This window comes from Strix aluco, chromosome 5 (genome assembly GCF_031877795.1).
Source record: "Strix aluco isolate bStrAlu1 chromosome 5, bStrAlu1.hap1, whole genome shotgun sequence".
Classification (NCBI taxonomy): Eukaryota; Metazoa; Chordata; class Aves; order Strigiformes; family Strigidae; genus Strix; species Strix aluco.
This window is the reverse complement of record NC_133935.1, coordinates 17,183,562-17,206,218: the sequence shown is the minus strand read 5'-3', so window position 1 is coordinate 17,206,218 and position 22,657 is coordinate 17,183,562. Positions and strand designations below refer to the sequence as shown.

The window sequence follows — 22,657 nt, the reverse complement described above, 5'->3', positions numbered from 1 at the left end:
CACCCTCCTCCCTGCCAAAGCGTCACCCCATACAGCCACTGCTGGAGCCTGGAGGGCATGACTGAGCTTCAGCTGCCCAAGCACTTGTGGTGGCTGGGGCTGTGACAGCTGCTCTGTCACCCAGCTCCCCTGGGAGCATCACTCTGAAGTTCCCCTCACAGAGCTGAAAAGCCACTTTAAAATAAAAATCTTGGATTATAATTCCTAATCCTTGGATTGTAATTCCCATTTGCAGTAAGTGCAGAGAGGGGACAAAGATGCCAGCTCTCTTTCTCACCTTCCTGCAGGACCAAACACACTTAAAGAACACGTGGAAGCATTCATTCTGTGGGCTAGGCAGGCAGTGACCTGGAGTGGCCGCTTGGCTGGGACTTTGTGGCACTGTCAGGAGAGGTGGAGGGGGATGTTGTCCCCCTCCCACCAAGAGCACTCACCCCTGTCTCTTGTCCTTGTCCCCACCAAGGAGTTATTTTTAAATATGCTCTGGTGTGTACTGGAGGGGAATGCACAGATGAGGGTGTGGCAGGTGCTCAGGCTCAGCTACATAGACAAGGGCGAGCTGCAGCCAAAGGGCACATGGGCTCTTTGGGGATGGGCAGGGAGCAGGGCAGGGGCCCAGCACTGCCTGCATGATGAGACACGAGGCACCACTGCCCCTATGTCCTGCCCCTCATCCCCAGAGCCATCCCAGGGGCTGATGTACCTCCAAGTCTGTGTACACAGGTTTGGAGCCATTGAGCAAACGGGAGGCAGCACGCTTCAGGCTGACGGCAAGGGCTGAGTTTACATTTGAAGAACTGTGTATCTGGACAAATACGGGGCAGGTTTTGTTTGGAGCCAGGTCAGCAGCGTCAGCACAAAACTCATTTTTCTTTACAGAATCATTGTGAGGGTATTTGTGTTTTCCCGAACAGCACAATGCAATGCAAACCAGCCAAGAGCCTTCTCCAAGCCACACAGCCTTCAAGGGGAGAAAAACCTCCAGCCAGGCAGCCGTGCCCTGATCGGGCAGTGGCTCCCCATCTCATAAATGTGGTGTCCGGGCAGGAGTGCCCCCCAGGCAGGTTGCTTGCCCCACACTGTGGATACAGGGCCCTCTGAGGCCAGTCCCCTCCTGCTATCATTACATCAGTGTCCTGGGCAAGTCCCTTCCCACTGGGTTGGGTTTCCTTGTCTGGAAGTAGAAACACTTGGATCCCCCCAAATCCCCTGGAGAAAGCTCCTGTGGCGCACGGATATGACCAGGGTGAAGCCCTCCACAGCCACTCTGCATGGGGCTGCAACTGTGGGGGTGAGGGCTGCTGGTCCCCAGGGGCCATGGTGGGGACACGTGCCACCCTGCGAGGGGCTGTGACTGGTCCCTGGGGCGCCAATGAAGGCTGGTGCTGTTTGCTTGGCAGCTCAGCACCATCATGCCGCGCTGTCAGGAGGCATCTCCATCAGCGTCATGGATGTCAGGTATCAGCGTGGGGAGAACTAACCTCTCCTGAGCGTCTCCAGACACGGACACTTCCCGGCTGACAGCATCTGGGGATGATGGACACGTGCTTGGCAGGAGCCCTGCACTGCCCTTGTTGGTGCTGCCTCAGCCAGCACTGTGGTGGAGACACTGGGACGCCACTCCTGTCCCCTGCTACCCGCCCTGGTGTCTGCCCCAGGGCCACCAGCTGGGGGTCCCCCATGGGCATGGCCCTGGGGCTCAAAACCCTTTACCGGTTACTAACAACTGCACATGGGTCCCAGCCCCTTGGGATGTGCCAGGGAAAGGACTGAAGCCAAGGGGATACCACGCAGCCCCACAGGCAGCCCTCCCGATGCCACCAGGGCATGGGAGGGGACACATGAGGACCTATGTTGGATAGGGCACCTGACGCGCTGGAGGGAGGGACACCAGCGCTCGGGATTGCTCCTGATGGGATGAATGAACCCTGAGGGCCAGGGTGGTAATGTCCCTGCCGCCACACAGCTCTGAGCAGGTCCAACGCCTGCCTGGACCATCACCACCAAATGCAATCAGGGCCCCTCAGTCCAGAGGGAATCCCCCCAGGACAGGGGGATAAGGACAAGTTGCTCATTGAGAATGATGCCAGCTTTAAGGGCACCCCCCAACACAGAGCACAACTGCATCCAACATATCGTTTAATAGAGCTGTGGAGAGACTACAAGCTACGCAGCGGTCGGCTAGCCAAAGCCTTACAGTGCCACACAGCATTGGTATCATGTTGCAGATGTTGCACACATGTTTCACAAACAGCTGCCAGCTGTTGGAGCACATCTGGGAGAATGGCAGCAGGAAGAGCTCCCCTCTCCCAGAGGAGAGGATCTCCCCTGCATCTCCAGGGGAAGCAGCACTTGAGCAGCAGTGAAGCAATCCTGTCTTTCCCATCACCCCCCTCAGCCCCCCCTGCTGCAGCAGAGGTTGGGGGCAATGGCATTTATTTTATTTTTCGTAGCCCTCAGGAAAAAGAGGATTTTGGAGGGATTTGAGCACAGCTCCCTAAATAGCTCCTTAGAATTAAGAGGTTTCACAGGGGATTATTTTGAGCAGCTGCCCGTGGCAAGATGGAGAAGCTGGCAGGTGCTTGGAGGGGGTGAGAGGATGGAAAAAAGGCAGGAGTGCTGTAGGTGAGCACAGGGGAGGGGGACCCCTTTCTGAACAGCAGCATGGGAGGGGAGCATCCCAGTCCCTGGCCACGCACGTATTCTCTCTGCTGTGTGGACCAAAAGGCATGAGGCACCGTGGGAATGGCACAAAAGAGGCTCTTACAGAGGAATTGCTGGCACCAAGAACAGCAGATGCCTTTCAGCTGGTGTCCGAAGCCTGATGTCAAAAAATCAACGCACAGATATGGCTGCTTCACTGGACCTGCCCACAGTGGCATTTCAGAGGCATGGGATGAGCTCAAGGGGCTGTGCCCATCCCTCCCATCTCAATAGATGGGAAACCTGCATGTGATGGAAGTGGGAAGGCTCTTCTGGCACTAAGGATGGGATGAGTTTCAAATGCTGCAAAAGGGGATCAGTCAATCAGATAGAGTTTAACTAAGGACAGATTCCTCCCTGCAAGGCTACAAATGCCAGACTTTGCAAATCCAAACATTCATGGTGGAAAAAAAGTAGTGCAAAAAGAGGAAAGGCCACGGAATCTTTCAGAACAGTTCTGAAGAGACTGGTGGAATATGGGTTGAAATACCTCTTCTAGTAATACCAGGAGATATCATTGCTTGGCACAGCTCTTTCTGGTGCAAAGAGGACAAGAAGACAGCTGGAACTTCATTATAATTTTGATATTGGGATGGAAATTGCTTCTTAGGGACCAGATACAGCAAAAAGCTGAGCTCCTCTGTGGGGTCCTGAGCTCCAGCTTCCAGCAGGCAGAAGGTTGAGAGCATGCACAGTGAGTGGCTGAGCCACAGGCATGCAGGAATAAGTAATAAGGCTGGAAGGAGAGTGCATTTGAGAAACAGGGAAGTGAGGCTGGTAATAATACAGTGAGATATAAATGAGAAAGAATAGAAAGGAGAAGAGAAGGGAGGGAGAGCTGTAATTTGACAGTAGTGGAAGAAAAAAGCAGGAAGAAGCAAGCTGAGGTAGATAATTTCCACTGAATGGATGATACTGGGGAAGCAGTGAGGTAAATGAACAAAAAGAAGCAGGGCAGGAGGGAAAGCAAAGGAGAAGGTCACAGGCAGAAAACTGAGCAAATGGTTAGCTCTCATCAAATGTTGTTATTATGAGCAGCCCATGCATGGGATAGCACCTGCTACTACACCTAGAGTGATGTTCTGCACCGGCCACACATAAGGCCATAAGTCACAGAGAGGATGGGACTAAAATCCCAGCAAAAAAGTAACTGAAGATTTAGGGATTTCCTGAGCCACCAGGGAAGGGACTTTGTTTTCTGGACCCTTCCTTCTCCACTCCCCTGGAGGAAAAACCTGGACAGTAAAGCCCTTTGAACAGCTCTCCCAACAACAGAGCTCTTTGGCCAAGAGTTTCAAAAATGACCACTGACTGATTTATTCTACCTCAGTCCTGAGCTGCCCCAATAAAGCTGGAAAAATTGGGGTCTTCCATGGTTTTAAGGCTTTTCTCAAGAATTGACTCCTTTGCCCATCACCCGCCTATGCAACTCTCAGTCTGTGTTTAAGGGGAGAGTGGTTATGTGACCTGGATGCACAGGCAAAAGTAGGTTTCTAGTAAAGGTCATTACTGCAAAGATCAGAGGTTAATATCTGTTTTCAACACAGATGTCCCTCTCAAAGGACATACATGTATATAAGGAGTGGTTTCCTTTATCCCCTGGTTTATAAAAATAGGTGAAAGTGAAATAGAAAATTTCAGCTACAATAGTGCTTCCAATTACAGGACAAGTAAAGATGACATGTCTGTGACTGGCTGAGATTAATTGTGATGAACTATGATTGCAGCTTTCAGTGTTTGGCTTTCAGCTTTACAAGATCAAGCGTGTAAATTCAGCATTTCCTCACATCTATTTAACAGCTGTGATTTTTTTGATGTAAACACCCTAATGATCAGATACAGGACAGGGCGTGATCTCAGCTCGTGGTGTTGGAGACAGCAAAACATGCACTCAAGGCCTGGAAGTCGCAACCACTAAGAGCCAGGACACAGCACATACATCGTGTGCAAACACAAATTAGTTACACATCCAAAGCAATGTTAATCGAGATGAACTGGAGAGCTGACAGGGGACCCAACTCCAAAGGTGAGCAAATTCAGCTTTAATCACCAGGTGACTTCTTTACTCTTTATGCTACCAATCCTCAGGCTGGGAGACCAGCAGAAGAGCAGGTTGGACCTGTGTGTCCCGATCCAATGTCGGGGGAGGTTTCGATACGATCCCAAGAGCGAGATTAAGACACAAACGAGGTCAAATGCCGTATACCCAAAACAGGTTTTTTATTATTAAAGAAGTGAAGAGGGGTAGCGATAGGACAGAATGAAAGGAAAAGGCAGAAATAAAGCAAGGATGCGGGATAGGGCTGCAAGAATAGTCACCACCATGGATCCAGCGACGTCCCGTTGGTCCTCAGTCTTCAGTTCTTCGGTGGTGGGTGCACACGAATCAAGCTTCAGCGGTAGATGCACACAGAGATAATTTTCTGCTGCCTTTTTAAGTTCATCGTATTGGCTGATTAACATATCTGCTCGCCTTTAGTTTTTTTTTCTCTGGTCCAACAGGTTTTATTGCATCTGGCTTCAGGGCAGGAACCTTTGCCTCTTGTCAGTTCATATCAATGTAGGCATGGTGTCTGGCCTATACAATAGAGCCACAAATGGCTACAGGATGGGGCAACTCAGCACACCTCTGTCCCTTTGAGGCTTATCTACGGAGTCTGACAATGCAACTGCAAATAAGTGGGGGGGTGCATCCTTCAATACACTCCCGCTTCTCTTGGCGACACCCCCCAGACCAATTCACAGGCCACAGCAGCTTCTCTTGGAGGTTTGCACAGACACAAGCAAGCTTTGAGGCAGTCATAGGACATTTCAGTCTCTCACACCATGTCCCAGCTGGTCCCAGGGATGGGCAGCATGGGGCCAACCTGCATCATGTCACAGCCCCACAGCATCAGCAGGACATACCTTTCCTCAGACACTCATTTATGAATTCATTGACTCTGAGCTGAGCCTGGGAGTGCGAGCCAGCAGGCAGGCAGGCCAGCAGACCTGGCGATGCTGTCAGGTTGCCAGGGGAGGGGAGAGACTAATTTGCACTGAGTCACACTGTGTGTGCACAGGTATGACGGGTGATCAGTCTAAGCTCTCTAGAAACATCCTCTCATCAGGGGGAGGAAGACCTGGGCATTGGCATCTCCTCCCTGAGAGCCTGGACCAGGATGCTGCAGGATGAGGATGTTCACTGCACAATGCCCTGGCAGCAGCTCGTGCAGTGCCTTGATAAGCTGGGCTGGGAGGAAGAGACACATGAGGGTTCCTCTGCCAGGTCCTCTCTTTGACAAGCGAAAGCCACCACAGAGCCAGGGACAGCGAGCTGTGCTGGAGGACCTCAAGGGACAACGTGGCATGAGCAGCTACAGGGCAGGGCAAGGAGGTCCAGGCTCTCCTCCTAGACGGCGGCATCTGAGACTCTCCCGTTAAAGGACATCTTTGGCTGGAGGCCGTTGTTCTGAGCTTGCCCATCTGATTTGGGCTCTGTCATCTGCTGCAAACGCTGCCCAGGAATGAAGGGAGAGAGTGTGTCAGCTGGGGGGCCAGGAGTGGCAACGGTGGGACAGCTGGGGTGTGGCAGTGGCTGAGGTTTGGGACCTAGTTACAGGGTGAGGGAGCAGTGCATGTGGCAGGAGTTACTCCTCTGGAACAATTCAGCAGTCCACTGAAAGCCTCTGCAAGTCACCTTTGCTTTGGTGCTGCACACAGCACAGCTGCTCCTCCTTTCATCTGAAATACTGGGATCACATTTATAACACAGGCAAAGTGTTACCAGGCAATACCAGCTGCAAGTAGGAACAAGAGAGAGCTGCACTGTCACAGGCTTCAGAGCAGACCCATTTTCCCAGTTTCCATAACTTTTCAATTAGGGTTGATTATAAAGCATTGCTAACTAGCTACAGCAGGCTAACAAGGTTACAGTCTGTGCCGGTGATGCAGATCAGACCAGTCCACCTGCACAAACCTTTGCATCAGCAGCAATTCGTGTCACCCTGAGCTGATCAAATGAAAATTGCAGAGCCAAGTAAAGTGAAGCAAGAACCCAGGAAAATATGGAGGGGCAAGTCATTACTGGAGGCGTGTGGACTGAGCATCAGGAGTGATGAAGAAGAATGAATCACTTTTGCCTGTCAGGGAGGGACAGATGCTGTTAAGTTGCAGAAGGCAGAGGAGGATTGAGCCTGACCTGAATAGACATCACTAAGTCAGGAAAAAGCTCTTTCCAGCAAAGGGAAACAAGCTCCTACTCTCCAATACCGCTGAAGTGGCTGTTGCTGGGTGAAGTTCCTGAAATGTTCACTGAGATCCTTCTGCCATTCATGGTCTTTTTTCCCCTCTCACATTCATGCTCAGTAGGATCAAAATTACTTGTAATCTTTCCTGTCTGTCAAAACCACTTTATTCAGCATTGGCATCTAATTTCCCTCCAGCTCCAGCTCTATTACAAACTAATCCAGGATCTGTGCATATAAGAGGCCAAAAATTCTCTCTGTCTCTCTGATACCAACACACACACACACACACACACATAGAGAGAGAAACCTACTTTCTTCCTGCTGCCATCTGCTGCTCATTCCTGGGTCTATGAACAGTGGGGAGGAGGTCTGGGTCTCCTTTTGTGTGTGGGTGCTGTTAGAGGGAGAGCGGGACAGAGTGGGTGCACATCAGCCACTCACGCTGCTGACTGGCACTGCTGGTTTGCACGAAGTGCTGAGGGGATGGGTGGAAATATGCTCATGACATGCCCCCAGATGCCAGGATATGCTTTCACCGTCCCTAGTGGAAACAGGATTGAGCCTAACCAAAGGGTTGAAACCTATATCTGTGTTTGCAGTCTTCCCTTTTCCCTCTTTTCCTGCTCATATTATGAGGGGATAAGGAGCTCTCAAAACATCTGAGAAAGGACCTACTATGGGAATTGCTGTTGATCTTCAACACAAAACTGCAAGAACCTAAACTCAACCTCAGATGAGAGACCAGAAACTGAAAGCAGATCTGAGACACCAAACCTGCCCAGTTCCCCCACCAGAGCCCATCCAAAAGAGGAGCTGGGAGGAAGGAAAACCAAATCCACTTGCAACTTGACCTCAGAGGTAGAGAGCCTGAAGATGACCTCAGTCTAACAATTCCAGCCAAAACATTTCTGAATTAAACATTATTCAAAATAAAGCATCCATGAAGTAAACTCATGGGATTTAGATGGCGTCTGGTTGCTGTTGCAGCTGGGCTGGGAAAGCCATAAATGAGCACCCCTGCAGTGACTTCTTACACCTGTAGCTCGCAGCAGACAGCATCGAGCCAGGGACTTTGTGCACAGTGCCCTCAAGACTGAATGTCAACACTGTAAATAAAATCTTAACAGCAATTACTAGGTATGACATACAGAGACTCATGATTCACTGCTACATAAAACCCTGCTCAAATTTTTTAAAAACATGTTTTATGAGATCAGAGTTTTGGGTATTGCGGGACTTGCATAAAAGTCTGCATTGTTTCTTAACACCTCATTCACTGAGTGCCCTTTACAAAGCACATGACAAACTACTGCTGTGCATGTTTGTCACTATTAGGTCCTAGCCCTGAGGTATTTCAAGCTTCATGCTTGGAAGATCCTGGTCTCTCTGCTGAGACATGCCAGGTAACCATGTTCATAGCCAGGGACTGCTGGGAATTGGGATTTCTCTGAGTTAAGAAACCTCCAAGATTTCTTCCCAACCTCTTCCATGGCTCCAGTCCCTTTTTGTGATGGTGACAACACAAAGCTCAATGAGGGACAATGGGACTGACCTAAGAAGAGACTACCTGAAGGTCTCCCCTCCTGGCCACATGCAGGCAGCCATGTGCTGCCCGGCAGTGCTCACAGTTGTTTAGACACATTAGTGCTCAGCTCTGTGAGCCCATGTTACCGGAGAGTGTTCTGTGTGCTGGGGTTGATTTGAGCCCTCCTGGTTGAGAGGGTGTGCAGAGCTCCTGCAGCATTGACCTGAAGTACTCCGACAACTTTGTCAGAGCAGAGCCTGCTTGGTTCTCCTTAGATTTAGTTTAGGGGGGGAGGTGGGGGGTGGGGGTGTTACTCTAAACAGGGAGCAGGAGGAAGATGTTCATACCTGCCGGAAAGTCCCCGTTGAGGTGAAGAAACAGTACAGTATGTATCCTGGAATCAGTACCATGGAGGACAGAGCCATAAGCCAACCAATGCCTTGCCCCCACACAGGATAGATGTATTTTCCCAGGGTCAGAGGGGTCATTTCCACCACGCTGAAGAAGAACACACCCTGGGTGTGCAGAAGAACACACATCACATGTGAAGGTGTGCAAAACCAGGGGCCATCCATCCATTCTTTCCTTCACTATCCTCTTAGCTCCCAAGAGTCTTACAGCAACCTAACAGCTCCTTAAACTAGTCTACATGCTCTCAGCCCACCAACTGGTAATTTTAAATCACTTGTCCCCTGATTATCCTATGTAAAAAGCTGGAGCTGGAATATCCCTGATTTCCTTCTTCACTAGATTACTCAGACAAGCAATGACCCCACACCAGCTCCTAAGCAAGTTAACAGCATCATCACAGCTGGTCTCAGGAGTCTTCATCTTCCTACCACTGGCCTTCTTATGCCATTCTCTGTACGTCTGCTTGAAATGCAGGAACCAGCAAAGGCTAAATTGCTCTGCAGTCGGCTATGCTATATTTGCTCATGTCTTTTGCTCTGACAAGCCCTATGAGGGGCTAAGGCTGTAGCTGGAGTAGCTGAGAGTCTTCACCAGAACCAATAATATCTTTTTAAAACAGTAAATTAATTGCTTATCTTTTGGCATCTCAGAAAGAAGAATGAAGAACTGATGGCATCATTTAGATTAAAACAATCATCTAGAGTTTTTCTCTACAAAGTGATTTTCAGCAGGTAGAGTGAAAGAGGCTCCTATGTTACTTTACCCATCTCAGGTCTGCCTAGAACCACCTTGTACCAGACCTATACCGGGTTGAGAACACAGCGTTTCCCCTACAGCCCATTCAAACTAAGAGGTCCTTCTGGATCCACTCCTGTAGATAAGATGCCTCTGTTCTTACCAGGCAGACAAGAGGAGTGAAGAAGGCCCAGCAGATCTTCCACCAGATGCATGGTTTGTAGCCAATCATTTCTTCAATGTTCTTGTAAAATCTGTTCACCCCTACAAGAAGAAATGAGTGTTGAAAAAAACATCCCATCTCAGCACCGTGGTCGTCACCTCTTCTCATTTCACAGCACAGGCCAGCCACAGCAAGAGGGTGATGATGCTGTGGTATGAGAATCATTATCTGGAAGGGACATGGTACAGGGACACAAGATGAGTTTTGTGCTAGCAGCTTCCATGCTCCTGGTGTCCTCTTGAAGGACCAGAGGACAGATCCATAAGCATCTGCCGGTTTGTGCAGATGTCTTTGTGGTGTCATGGAGAAGAGAGATGACAGCCTCCCGCTCCTGATTTTCTGGAGTTATCAGCCTAAGATGTTTTCAGTTGCAAAGTTTTCATTGGATTCGCTGTGGGAGGCCTCTGAAATAATTTACTGTGCCTATGGAGAAAACAAAGGAACAAGGTCTTTTGTGCTTACCGTAACACCAAGAAATTGAGATGGTCTCAAAGAAGATAAGAAAAAGAAGACACATGCCACTGGCTGAGTAGTAATCAAACAGCTTGAAGACATAAATACCACCCTGAGGAGACAAAACCAGGTTGAAGGATTTTAGTTATAGATTATGGTCGACAATACCAGCAGGCTGCTTGGATTGCTACTATCTGCGTCTGATGGCTTTAATGTTAATTTCCTTGGACAGTAGAGCCGGCATTGCAATGTTTCCACTGGAGTCTGGTTCCCAGCAGCAAAACTGATGTGCTTTTGCAGACAATTAACCAGCCTGTTCAGGCATGGCCAAGTGTGAGGAGAAAAGTAGGGATCCACTAGGACTTCTTATGGTTTTCTGTTTTAGATGGACTCACTTCATTTAGTCTGCTCTGCCTCTCCCAGAAATTTTGCTGCCTTGCCTCCTCATGAACCTACAATGCTCCACAAATGGTCTCCAGAGCATTCAGCCCTGACCTCCACACATGTGAACCTTGGCGTCAGCCTCAGAGGTTCAGGGCTCTGACAGACTGGTCTTCTTTATGTTATCTTAACCCCTTGCACTAAGCATTCCCTTAGCTTGGGCTCTGTTGACTTTAGCCCTTACTGCAAATAGCAAAATAACAAGCCAGACTGACAACAGGATGGTGGTAAAAATTATGGAGGAGTCCTAAGTCACTTGAGATGTGGCAGTGACGAGCAAGCATTTATCCAGCACTAGGATGGCTCCTAGGGATGCTGCTACTTCTCCCAAAGCTTTTGGTGCTGCTGTGCTATGCCAGAGTGACTGGAAAGGTGTCGCAAATGGAGGTACAAGTGCGGCTCTCTGTACCTGGGTGATGTTGGAGAATCCAATGAGATAAGAGATGAGGCAGATTACCGCGATGAAGACCTTCTTCCTGGCTCTCAGGAGATGAGGATACTCATCTATCAGGGCTGTAATGAACCCTTCCACGGTGCAGAACTACAGGAAAAGGTATACACCAAAGACATATATATAAGTATCTTAGCCTGACATCATCACCTCCAACATTTAACTCCAATGTTGAGATCCTCATTACTTTAACTGATCTCTGCAGACACTAGAAAAGAAGGAGGCACCTCTGCACAAAGTTGGTCTGAATCATCTTCTGAAAATGCCTCTCTCCCCCAACTGAATATAGAGGGAGCTAAAAGCACCGGGGTTAAATACTTAAAATTAGCTGAGATAAATCTCTGCCTTTTGCCTCCCATGGAAAGCCTCCTCTTTCTTACCCCAAACTCTCACTACTGCCCTGCTCCCCCCATGCTGCCAGGCTCTCTGTCACAGCAATGCATCTGTCTGCTGCGGGGACACATGCGGGACTTTGCTTGCTCCTCCTTTCCCATGTGTGCTCTTCTCAGCCTACTGCAACAGCGGTTGTGCTGTTCAATGATCTAAAACACTCATTAAGGAGCTGCATTACCCACTGCCCAGTCCTTCACTTTATTTCACTTTTTCAAGCACACTACATTAAATGCACGCAATACATTGAAAGCCTCACAGCACATCATCTTTCTAGAACTGAAAACACCTGGCTGGCTTGTGCAATGCTATACCAGGCACTGTATATTAATGCTGTCTGCACCATAACACATAAAGAAGTCCCCATGAGTGTTACTTTCAGATCAGTTTTCCTACTAGTTCTGCCCTATGGCATGAGGACAGTTTGACTGTATATATGTGAAGTGCATCCTTCCCTCCTACTTCTGGATAAATTTTGAGATTCACATTCGTATCTCACTCCCAGAAACCACTGGTAACATACAGCTCTCAGAGAGAACATCGTGCCTCTAGCAAAAATCCTGGGAAGTTTATGAGGGCAGCAAGCTCCTAGCTTCCCTGGTCACCCTCAGTAAATGTACAAGCCAATGCAACAAAAATGAAAGAGGTTTCATTGCTCTTGAATGTCAGGGATCTTCCTGTCCCTGGGAAGAGTGCTCTAGAAAGTGCTGGCATTTTTAGAGTCAGCTTTGAATAGGGAAACAAGAAGAAAAAAAACCCCTTGAGTGGAGGTGGAGGTATACTGACTAAAAAGAGCAGCAGAGGGCTGGAAGGATGTATGGAAGAAAAGTGGGGAGTCTGAGCCTTGTCTATAGCTGGGCAGGGATGATGGAGGAGCTTGCACACCATGGGCTGCTGGGGCTGGCCTCCACCTGGGCACAGAAAGAGGCACAAGGTGATGTTTCTGCCCAGGATTTTATATCCACACGATGCAGTGCCGAAAGCCAGTATTCCCAGAGCATCAAAGCTCATTTGCTTCCACTCGAATTTTTAATGAGCTAAGCCTTTTATGTTGGACACAAGTGCTATTAAAGCATCTTTTGTTGTTTGGGCATGGGTTAAGCTGCCTTTATACTCATTGACAGTGAGCTCTTCACCCCATCCCACCCAGCTCACTGGAAGTCAGAACTGAGCTGGCACTACAGTGTGAAGAGCTGGCGTGACAAAAAAAAAAACAAAAACAAAACCAACCAACTGTCAAAAGCTATTCCTTCCACATGGATGCATGGCCAGGCCGTCTGGCACTGGGCAAGGCAGAGAAGGAAAAGGGTTCAGAGTGGGGCTGGGGTGGTCAGGGGGCAGAGGGCGGATGTGAGAGGTGTCCAGTGGAGAAGCAGCAAAGAAAAAGATGCCTCAGATAATGGGGTACAACTGACACCGTTTGGTGCAGGAAGAGGGATCAAAGTCAGGGAAAACACAGAGGGTAAGACAGGGAGATGGGTGATGAGGAACAGGACTACAAAGTGAGTTAAAATCTCTTTGCCTCCTATCAGAATTAAGCTGCCATGTAATGGATGAGGTGGGGAACCAAATGGTGGTACACTGCTTTTTCTAGCCATAAAACAGGCAATGGCCTTCATACCATTTACTGAAAATTGCCTCATGCCAGCCTCAAGCTTCAGAGGTGATGCAGCCTGGAGGAGGCTCACCTTTCCCACCCCGGGGACTGTGGCTCCCTAGCTGCCTGGGGTCCACATTTCCCAGCCTGCATACCCAGCCTGAGATGGTCGCACGAGATAAAAAGGCATGTAAGTGAAAGCATGCTGCTTTCAGGAGTGATAAGGATCTGGTCATTGTGACATCTTCTGTTCTTGACTTTGCCCTGTGTGTGCACTTGTGTGTGCAGGTGGACATACACACACACGCACGCTCCAGTCTGCTTTCCAAAAAGTTCAATTTTTCTCACCAACTGTCACCAGACACAATTTTTAGCACATATTCTGTTATTTCTTATGCCTTGCCCCATGATACTATTTCTCTCCTGAATATTTTATTTCCATTCACTTGTCTCTTTTGCTCTTTTCCCTTTCAGGGGCTTAATCATTACACAAGATACTGAGTCTGATAATCTGGTTTTAGGAGTCAATCTAGGTGGCACCTTGGTCTGAAGGAAAGTCTCTCTCCCACCCTCTCCCAGTGTCAGGGTCTTGTTATTCCCTCCTTGGCCAGGCAGAGCACACTGACCGGAACCCATGGACCCATGGGGGGTTCTACCACAGCTGCCAGATGTGAGTAGAGAGCCACAAGAGAGTCTTGCTTCTGGCAGCTGGAAATCCTCATGAATAACCTGTGAGAGAGCCTCACATGGGACAGATGCAGGCTTGCAGTCACAAGGCTTGCTAGCTCCCCTGGGGAGAAAACATCTGACCTGGAAACTGGTAGGTTAAAAGAAAGCATTAGCATATTATGCAAGAGGGTCTAGACACAAGAGAGTTAAAGCCCAGATGGATCAGAGGCAGCATGAACATTAAGGCACACGAGCGGCAAGTGGGGGCACAGGAGGGAGGCGCACATCTATCAATATAGGTCATTCATCCCGTTCAAGTAACTGCAGATGAGATGAGCACCCTGGCAGAAAGAGGCAGATGTAGCTGTGCTGCATCTGCAGAAGACTCGCTTTCGAAGCTAATGGATATGGGTGGACCTACTCCCACCATCCTTAAGCGGTTGGCGCTTGTCACTGCATCATAAACGCAGATCTCAGCCCTACCTTCCCTCGCTAGCCGGGCTTCCAAGCACCTCCGCTGTGCCTGCAGACCCCTGCCCAGCCGGTGACAAGGGGCAGCCTCAGCCCAGCAGCCCTGGGGGTGCAGGGTGCAAGAAATGCCCTATGGCCCTGCTGTGCCTCGTGGATTGGGCTGCTGACCCAAATGAAAAATGGTTGCTCCCTATATGCAAATACCACAAACCATATTTAATCAGCAGATAGCAAAACCATCTCTTTTTTTTTTTTTTTAAATTGGACACTTCAAAATGCATGTGCAATTGCAGCTGTTGTTGCAGCCTGTGCTATTTGTTTTGTATGCATAAGCTGCCATGCTGTTAATGGTGTGTTTGATTGAATCAGAGCTCCAGCATGCAGACAGAAAGCCTCTTCACATGTATTTATCTGTGCTTTTTAAAAAGCTTGTTTTCCTTTTGATGCTTTGTCCCCCACCTCTTCCTTCTGCAGGCAATGATAGCCCCCCATGGACTGCCTGCCCTCCAAGCCTAGCTGTCAGAAGGGACTTGAAGAATTTCAAGTACTGTTTCAGAAGCTAATGCAGCAAATAAATTCCACACAGTGCTTAGAGGGCTTATTGTCATGTCTCAAACTATTTACCAGCGCTGAGTGAATAATCCACAGAGAGCAATTTTTTTTTTTTCTGTAGATGTAGCTTCTTTTGGAACATTTAGTTGTTATTTGAAATTGTTTGCTGAATAATGTCCATGGTAATGCAGACGTGAGCTTTATGATGCGTTTATGGGAGTGTGTCATAATTGAAAACCAGATTTGGTTGATTACATTTTCCTGGAAACCAGGTGTGACATTTCAGGAATAGGTCTGAATCTGATTATGAACTAGACTTGGATTTATGAAGGCTACCTGTAATCCAAGAGAGCATCTGTTTTGTACCAGTGGTTTGCACTGCAAGGAAAGAGCACACGGGCACAGGGGGAGACGTGATGGTACAAGCACTGGCTTTTGAAGGAGCCTTTGATTTAATGCACTAAAAAGTGAGGCAAGCTGCAATTCACTGCTTCACTGTGTAGCTACTTTTATGCTGAATTATCAGAAAAAAAAGTATCACCACTTGGAAAAACACAGACCATGATTTTTTTGTTTTGTTTTGTGAGGGCTCTGAGGGGGGGGGCAGGGTAGAGACCTTTTGCCACAGCTGCTTCCCCCTCAAATATCCTGTAAGACTTATCTGATGGCAAAGCAGTCAGGGTACCCAGGCACCAGCCTTTCCCAAGGCATAGCTCCCTCCTGCCAGGATCTATCCCTGCTCACCTACCAACCCAGCCAGGTTGCTTCAGCTCCACTCAGGGTCACTTTTTTTACCAACACCAATGCTGAAACACTGCATCAGACCACCATTTTCACACCACAGGAGAGCCCTAATTCAAACACCGCATTGCTGCTTTTCTCAGCGCAATCTGTCAATACTGCAGCAGAGCACTGGGTCTGGCTGGAGACTAGCACCTTGTACAGAGATGCTCCTCCCGGCTCCTGGGAGTAGAGAAGGTGGAGACTTTCTACCTTAACCTATGAAAGTAAGCCAAAGTAATGACATTTTCTTGCCTCACAGGAAATGCAGTTTGGTCAAGGTGACACAGTAAGAAAATCCAAAACATCCATACTGAGCTTCTCACAAAATACCAAGAAAGCTGTGATGACCACAAACTATTATCATGCAGGCATGAAATGAAGCAGTTAATACCAATTTCCATTATTTCACATATCTAGGTGAGAGAGTGAGGGAATCATGTCTTACAAGAACAAAGCAGTTATTACTTGAGAGAAAACTTTTTCCTTTTTCCCTCGCCCCAAAGTATTTTGGTAGTGATAGTTTCCCGCTAGCTCTGCTTAGAGCCTGTGAGCTCAGCTGCCAGGGTCACCCAGCAAGATGGGGACATGCTGTGCCCACACAGAGGTACCAGCACTTCACTGGGGCTAAAAATTGATCTGAATGGAGAAAAGCTTTCCAAAGAACCTCTTCTCCTACAGGGAAGCAGTGATTGTCTTATAAGGCTGACTGGTTCTGCTGTGCTGCTGGAAGCTGGTCATTGCTCCAGTCTTTAGTTGGCAGCAGGACAAGGACTGGTGCACTGGGTAGTGGTCAGATACCACCACACTTCCAGTATATGCCTATGTTAGGGAAGAGCACAGAGACAATGACCACACAGCAGATTTTGTTTCATGCAGCTGCATCTCACTATGAAAAGTAAGAAAAGACCCTGCTCAGTCATGTCCCAAGGTGCAGAAGGGAACACCACTATCATATATGAAGATATCTTTGTATCTTACCCCATTTTGTCCCTGGGTTGTCTCACCTGACTATCCAGACCCAACATCATCAGCATGGAGAAAAAGAGGATCGACCAGAGCGGGGACAGGGGCAGCTGTGCAACAGCCTGGGGGTAGGCGAGGAAAGCCAGTCCAGGGCCTGCAGTAATGAAAAGAGGGATAGGCCTATGTTTATAAAGCATTTGATGGGAAATCTAAGCTAAGGGCCACAGCTGAACAAAGACAATGATCACAGGTCAAGAGTTGCAGGTATTTAATACAGAAGCTAGAAAAACCTGAGCCTTTCCAAAACACCAACCCCATGGGGTGCACAGGGGTAGACCTGGGAGGCAGGTATGACTGGAGAAACACTTTGCCTTTTCTCTTCCTGCAAGCAAGAAAGTCATCAAATTACTGCTACCAAATGGAGATGGAGCACTTCGCTAAAAAAATAAACTGATATTCAGAGCTGGTTATAACTTTACTGATGTCCTTTTTTTTCCATCACAAAATGCTATTTTTTGAGATAAAAGCTTTCTCTGGGAAGACACCAATTTCAAAATATGTCTTCTGCAAAAAGACACAGTCCTATCTTGGCTAAAAAATTATTCTGACATTACAATTTCAAAATTTTGCATGGAAAAGGGACTCCAAATTTTGATCACGTCTACTGAAAACATAGTATCTATTCTCCATAAGAAGGTTTCAGAAAGCAAATGGCCTAAATATTTCACTGCAGCAAAAGCACATAAAACTTCAGCAGTAAAAGAAATTGAACACTAAGAGCAGGTGGAGATGTCCCTTGCAGCCAGAGTGCAATGAACATCAGCCACAAGTGTCTGAGACCCATCTTGGTGGAAAGGTATGTAAAGAAGGTTGCAACACTTGGGCCTCAGTCAGGAAAGGCCTGGGAGCATCCCATGCCCACTGACAAATTGCTCTCAGAGGTTGTTGTTGCATTTGAACCTGGGTTTCTGCTTACCTGAGGAGGCCAGCTCTGAGATCGACTTCTTTGTGATGTGTGACATGAAGCCAACAATAGAGAAAATAACAAATCCAGCAAATATGCTTGTGGTGGAGTTTATACAGCAGACAATAATAGAGTCTCTGGAAGAGAGAAAGAAAGAAGAGAAACCACCTGCAGGTCCCTACCAAGAGGTCAGGAGTGAAGGGTGGGGTAAACAAAAGACCAAACTGCCAAGAGCAGTTCCTTTGCCTTGGAGAGGTAGTGCAGGTGACATGTTAAGTGCCCTGCAGGCAGGGGAGCCCCACTATGATGACTGCAGCATGCCCCTTAGGCTGCAAGTTGCCAGCAAGGAGATGTTGGAGATCAGTCACCCCAGACTCACTGTGACCCCGCTCCCTTGCCCGTAAGCACTCCCTGCCACACAGGAGGCTGCAAAAAACCCAACAGACCTGTAGACGTTGTTGTGGAAAGTGTTGTAGCTTCCCAGAGCAATCAGAGACCCCAGCCCCAGGCCATAAGAGAAGAAGATCTGTGTGGCTGCATCCATCCAGACCTGCGGAGAAGGGCCGGGAGAGGAGTTCAGCGGGAGGGACTCCATGCTGCAGGTGACCCTCCTGCAGCAGCTCAATGCAGGGCTAGCGAGGGGGCTGTATGCAGACCGTGGGGCTGTGGACATGGCCGTACGGTCCACTGGGGTGGTCAGGATCTGAGGGCACCCTGCCACTAGGGCCACGGGCACCTGTAATGCTGTCTGCTGACCCAAGCGCCAAGAAAATATTTGAGTCAGCAGCTGGAAATGTCACAGGAGCCACTATAAAACCTGCAGCTGTGTTGCTGCCAACCAGACTGAACATGTTTGAAGAACAGACTTTTTTCCATCCCTTTCTGAACACCTATCTCTGGAGTGAGGTAGGCTCAGAGATGGTGGTGCAGGCAGAGAGGAGAGTAATGGAGAGGGCTGGTGCAGCTCCGTTTTACCTGCGGGGTGGTGATACTGACATGGCTGGAGCATGCTGGCTTCTGGAGCCACTGTGTGTCCTGCAGCTACGGGGGGTCAGCAGGGCCTCTACACCTCCCCCAGAGGAACAGGGATGCCAGGGGTCTTTAACACAGGGCACCCGGTCAGGGATGGGGCATAGGCCTCGCCTGCTTGCAGTGTCAGGAGGAAGCCTGCTAGAGAGCAATGCCTCCCTGAGAAGAAGGAAGAGGAGCAGGGGGTTTGCATCCTTCCCTTGTGGCAAGTGCATCAAGAGTGCAGCCTGGTCCAGCACCACAAGCACATCCCCAGCCCTCCAAATCCTGTGGCTTGAGGCTGCTTCCAGGGATGGATGGGGATGGAGGAACGGTCATGCATCTCGTTTTCTGAAACATGTTCCTCAGCCTCCAGTGCAGGTCAGAAAGGACTCGCATGTAGTCTGAATTTGTGTGTGTGTGTGCTTGCTTCCTCACAGCTGCCCCCTGAGGGGTGCTGCTCCCCTCAGAGACCCACGTCCCACACTCACCACCTCTGTTCCTCTTCCACTAGTGTGTCTTTGATTTTTTCAACATGGAGTTTCTTGTGCAAACAACTGCAGAGGACAGCTTGCAAAGCTGGTCCCTGGTGCCTTAAGATCTTAAAGACTAGAAGGCACAAGAAAAGGGGGCAGACAGTTCCTTTCTTAATAGCATAGTATTTAAACAACTCTTCTGTTCTTGAGAGTCTTGTTTCCAGCATTAGAGCCAATGCAGCTGGCAATACAGTTACAGTGAGTGTCCTGTGAGAAGGATCATTGGGACCACTCAGGAATTGATGGGTGTCCAGTTGTCCCTGCTCACATGTGCAGAGATGACTGGAGCCATGGGAGCATTGCTGCTGCAAAAGGCAGAGTCTGTGTCACCTGAAAAACTTTGCTTTTGCAAGCCTCTGTGCTCCTCCTGGCCCCTCTCTGTGCTTCCACTGACCAAGGCAACATTACCAGCCACTACTCACTATTTAAGCACTTCCAAAAATTGCTGCTGTGTGTACTGTTGTACTTGTGCTGCTTCTGAGGGGCCTGTGCCAATGCCACCACCTTGTCCTTTTCTCTGGGACCACCAGATCAAGACCAAATCACCAGCCCTGGGAGAGTCAGTGAAATGAGGCATTCCCAGCCCAGAGGGGAGTTTCCTTCATTGGGGTAATTTCTGACCCCCCCTTGCCCTGTGGATAACACTGCTTAAGTACATCAGAGCTGCTGCACAGATTTCCACCCACGAAGGGCCTGCCCTTCAGCTTTGTCTAAGCCTGTGAGGGTTGTGACTGCTTGAACAGGGAACTATTCCAGGGGTTTTTTAATACTAAAAATATTCAGTGGAAGTGCCTGGGGAAGACTAATGCGAAGACAGCTGGGAGATGAGAGATTTCCTCACTAGGCTACAAACCTCAGAGTCGGAGAGCTTCCTGAAGTCAGGCGTGAGGTAGAAGAGGATCCCCTCCTTGGCTCCTGGCAGCGTGACTCCCCGGAAGAAGAGGATGAAAAGCATGAAGTAGGGGTAAGTAGCCGAGAAATACACCACCTGCGAAAGACATCGTGGGAGAGAAGCCATCAGCCTACCAGTGCCCAGGAGCTTTCCTGTCCACGGTGGCACTGCGTCCCTGTGAGGGAACAAGCTCCCCATGCTTTTGGCAACATTTCCTTGTGTTTTCTCTTTCCTGTTCTTGTGCTAGTAATGTATCTGGCTGTTGGAGTTTTGTCCTTTCAATGACGCACAAGGACACACTAATCACAAAAGTAGCCTGTTAAAGTCTGGATGAATTGCCCAAAGACAAGGGAATTGCACAGGGATAAATTTAGTCCACAGAAGTAATCCCTTTAAGTCATCACATTCTTATTTTGCAGAGCTAAAGCTGGTGTTTCTCTAGTCTAATGCATCAAGCAACATGTCATCTTGACTCCACTACTTTCTTTTCAGTACTGTTTCAGGGAATCACGGGTATGTGCCATCCCTCATCACAGAGCCCATACTTGGCAATCAGCTGGGCTTTGCTGTGGCTACGTAGCTAAAACCTGTTTGAAAGCCACCAAGGAAGTTAACAGCTTAGGTGACCTATGCCTGAAGCACTTCTTTCTGATCTCTCCTCTAGATTATTCCTTTCACAATACTGTCCTGCTACACCACGCTGTGCTCTAAATAACACATCTCAGTATCTCAGCTTTGCTGTTTCACTAGACTAAGCAATTAGCTTTCCACTGTACTAGTCTGAAATGCTACACAGTGAATAACAGCATCCTTCTGATCTGAGGGTCTCCCACCAATACCTAAAGGGCAGCAGGAAAATTTTCAAAGGAAGTGGTGAGTTTTTTTCCACCGGCAGCATTTTAAGAGACAATGATTTTCGAAAGGAGGAGCCCAGAAGAGGCCTCATTCTCTCAAATGGCTGTCCAAAGGTGGGAAATGTAAGTAATCTCTGAAAATCTCTTTCCAAGTCTCTTCCCAAAAAGACTGAGCACTCAGACCCATGACTTTACAGGGAAGAGCTATTCTCTATGCTTAGAATGAAAATTACCATAAACATGGTAGCAGTTTTTACAACCATGAAACGTAAATGTCAGGAATTTAATAGCATCTACCGTGATTCTGCCTCAAAACACAATAACCTTAGTTATAGACAAACAAAATTGCATTCAGAGGACATTTTGACAGCCAAGACCTGAGCACAGCAATGAGAGGCAGCACCAAAACACCCGGTCCTCACACCGTACCTTGCCTGTCCACTCCACACCCTTCCAGATGGAGAAGTAGACCAGGAGCCAGGCCAGGGCCAGTGTGCCAGCCAGGGGCCAGCGGATGGTGCCGGGCTCCCCCAGGCCCCCAGACATCTGGTGCATGTTCCTCCTAGGGGTGGGAGAGGTTGCATTAAAGGGAAGTTTGGCCCTTGGGGGCAGAGGGAGCAAAGATTCTGGAGACATCCGGAGGGTGAAGGGCCAGGTGCAGATGAACACAAGAGCCTGCAAAACCCTAAAGAGACCTGATGTTCATCATGGTGGCATAAAGAAAGGAGAAGAGAGGCGAGGAGGCTGTTATCCTCTCTATCCATCTGGCCTGTGGCTGCACAGCACACCCCATGCCCATGCCCACCCCGGCCAACGGCTGGCTCTGATGCCCTCCTGCCAAGGCTGTCCAAGGAAAGGTGCCGGTGGGCACGGCCGCAGCCCCAGCGAGCAGGCATGATGGCCGTGGTGAGGGGGAGAAACCTGGTGTAGGCAGGCTGTGGACGTACTCCCAGAACTCGGTGACGGCGCTGGTGAGGTTGGTGGTGTCGGTCAGGGAGAAGTTGGAGAAGCAGCGGTTGGTGTTCCAGACATTCCCACAGCTCTGCCACGGCAGGTCCTGCGCCAGCACAAGGACAGCAGGGTTATCATTAATGTGACATCTTCCACTGGCGAGAAGTGAAATTTGTCTTCTTTTAAACGGAAACTCCATTTTTTTTTTGCAAAGAGGATGGGCAGTTCCACTGGATAGGCAGGAACTTTGCAGCCAAAAGCATGAAATGATTTTTCAAAACAATGATACATGTGACACGGACTTTCCAGGAAACAATATCATGATGTGATTAGGGCAATGCTGTAGCTCTAATAAAATGTTAGCAATTCCCCAGATAGAAAGTAATTTCCAATTAACTGTTGGTAATTAATAGCTACTAATTAAAATAGCTATTGGGGAATATTGTGTATATAATCATTACAGCTTTTGGCTAGCTTCACTCAACAAGTAGTTGGAATTTACTGCACAAAGAATAAACACTGATTTGTTACTTATCTCTCATTTATACCAAGCTTCAATGCTTAAAATGCAATGTGGCATTGAGAATGGGGGTTAACGGTTTGTCTACATGAATAAACTACTGTAATACAAGCCCAGGAGTAAATTTAAAGCTTTTTTTTTTTATTTCATGCTGTTCCCTGCCCTGATTACAAGCAGCACAAAAGGATTCCTGTGAGATGTTTATACCGTAGGTAGCAGTGTGACGGCAGCACACAACTACAGATTTAATATAATCAGCTCTGACACTGCAAGCGATGAAACCGCAGTGTCAGGGGCTGTGCAAGCACACAGGGCAACTCACCCATGCCATGTAGT

At 48.6% G+C, this 22,657-nt stretch overlaps 1 protein-coding gene across 6 annotated transcripts in view; it reads right to left on the bottom strand.

Annotated features, from left to right (window-relative positions):
* Positions 1 to 4,901: 4,901 nt before the first annotated feature.
* Positions 4,902 to 22,657, bottom strand: part of LOC141924172 (sodium- and chloride-dependent GABA transporter 1-like) — a 35,604-nt gene continuing 17,848 nt past the window's right edge. For 4 of the 6 annotated variants that reach the window (XM_074826184.1, XM_074826183.1, XM_074826185.1 and 1 more), the window contains 11 exons: positions 21,798 to 21,907; positions 21,280 to 21,412; positions 19,958 to 20,092; positions 18,007 to 18,110; positions 17,573 to 17,697; positions 16,638 to 16,750; positions 11,130 to 11,261; positions 10,289 to 10,391; positions 9,767 to 9,867; positions 8,805 to 8,972; positions 4,902 to 6,199 (listed from right to left, as the gene is read on the bottom strand). In XM_074826184.1, the coding sequence (XP_074682285.1) occupies positions 6,095 to 6,199; positions 8,805 to 8,972; positions 9,767 to 9,867; positions 10,289 to 10,391; positions 11,130 to 11,261; positions 16,638 to 16,750; positions 17,573 to 17,697; positions 18,007 to 18,110; positions 19,958 to 20,092; positions 21,280 to 21,412; positions 21,798 to 21,907 (1,329 nt within the window). In that variant the 3' untranslated portion in view covers positions 4,902 to 6,094. The other 2 variants (XM_074826186.1, XM_074826187.1) reach the window with 2 other exon arrangements.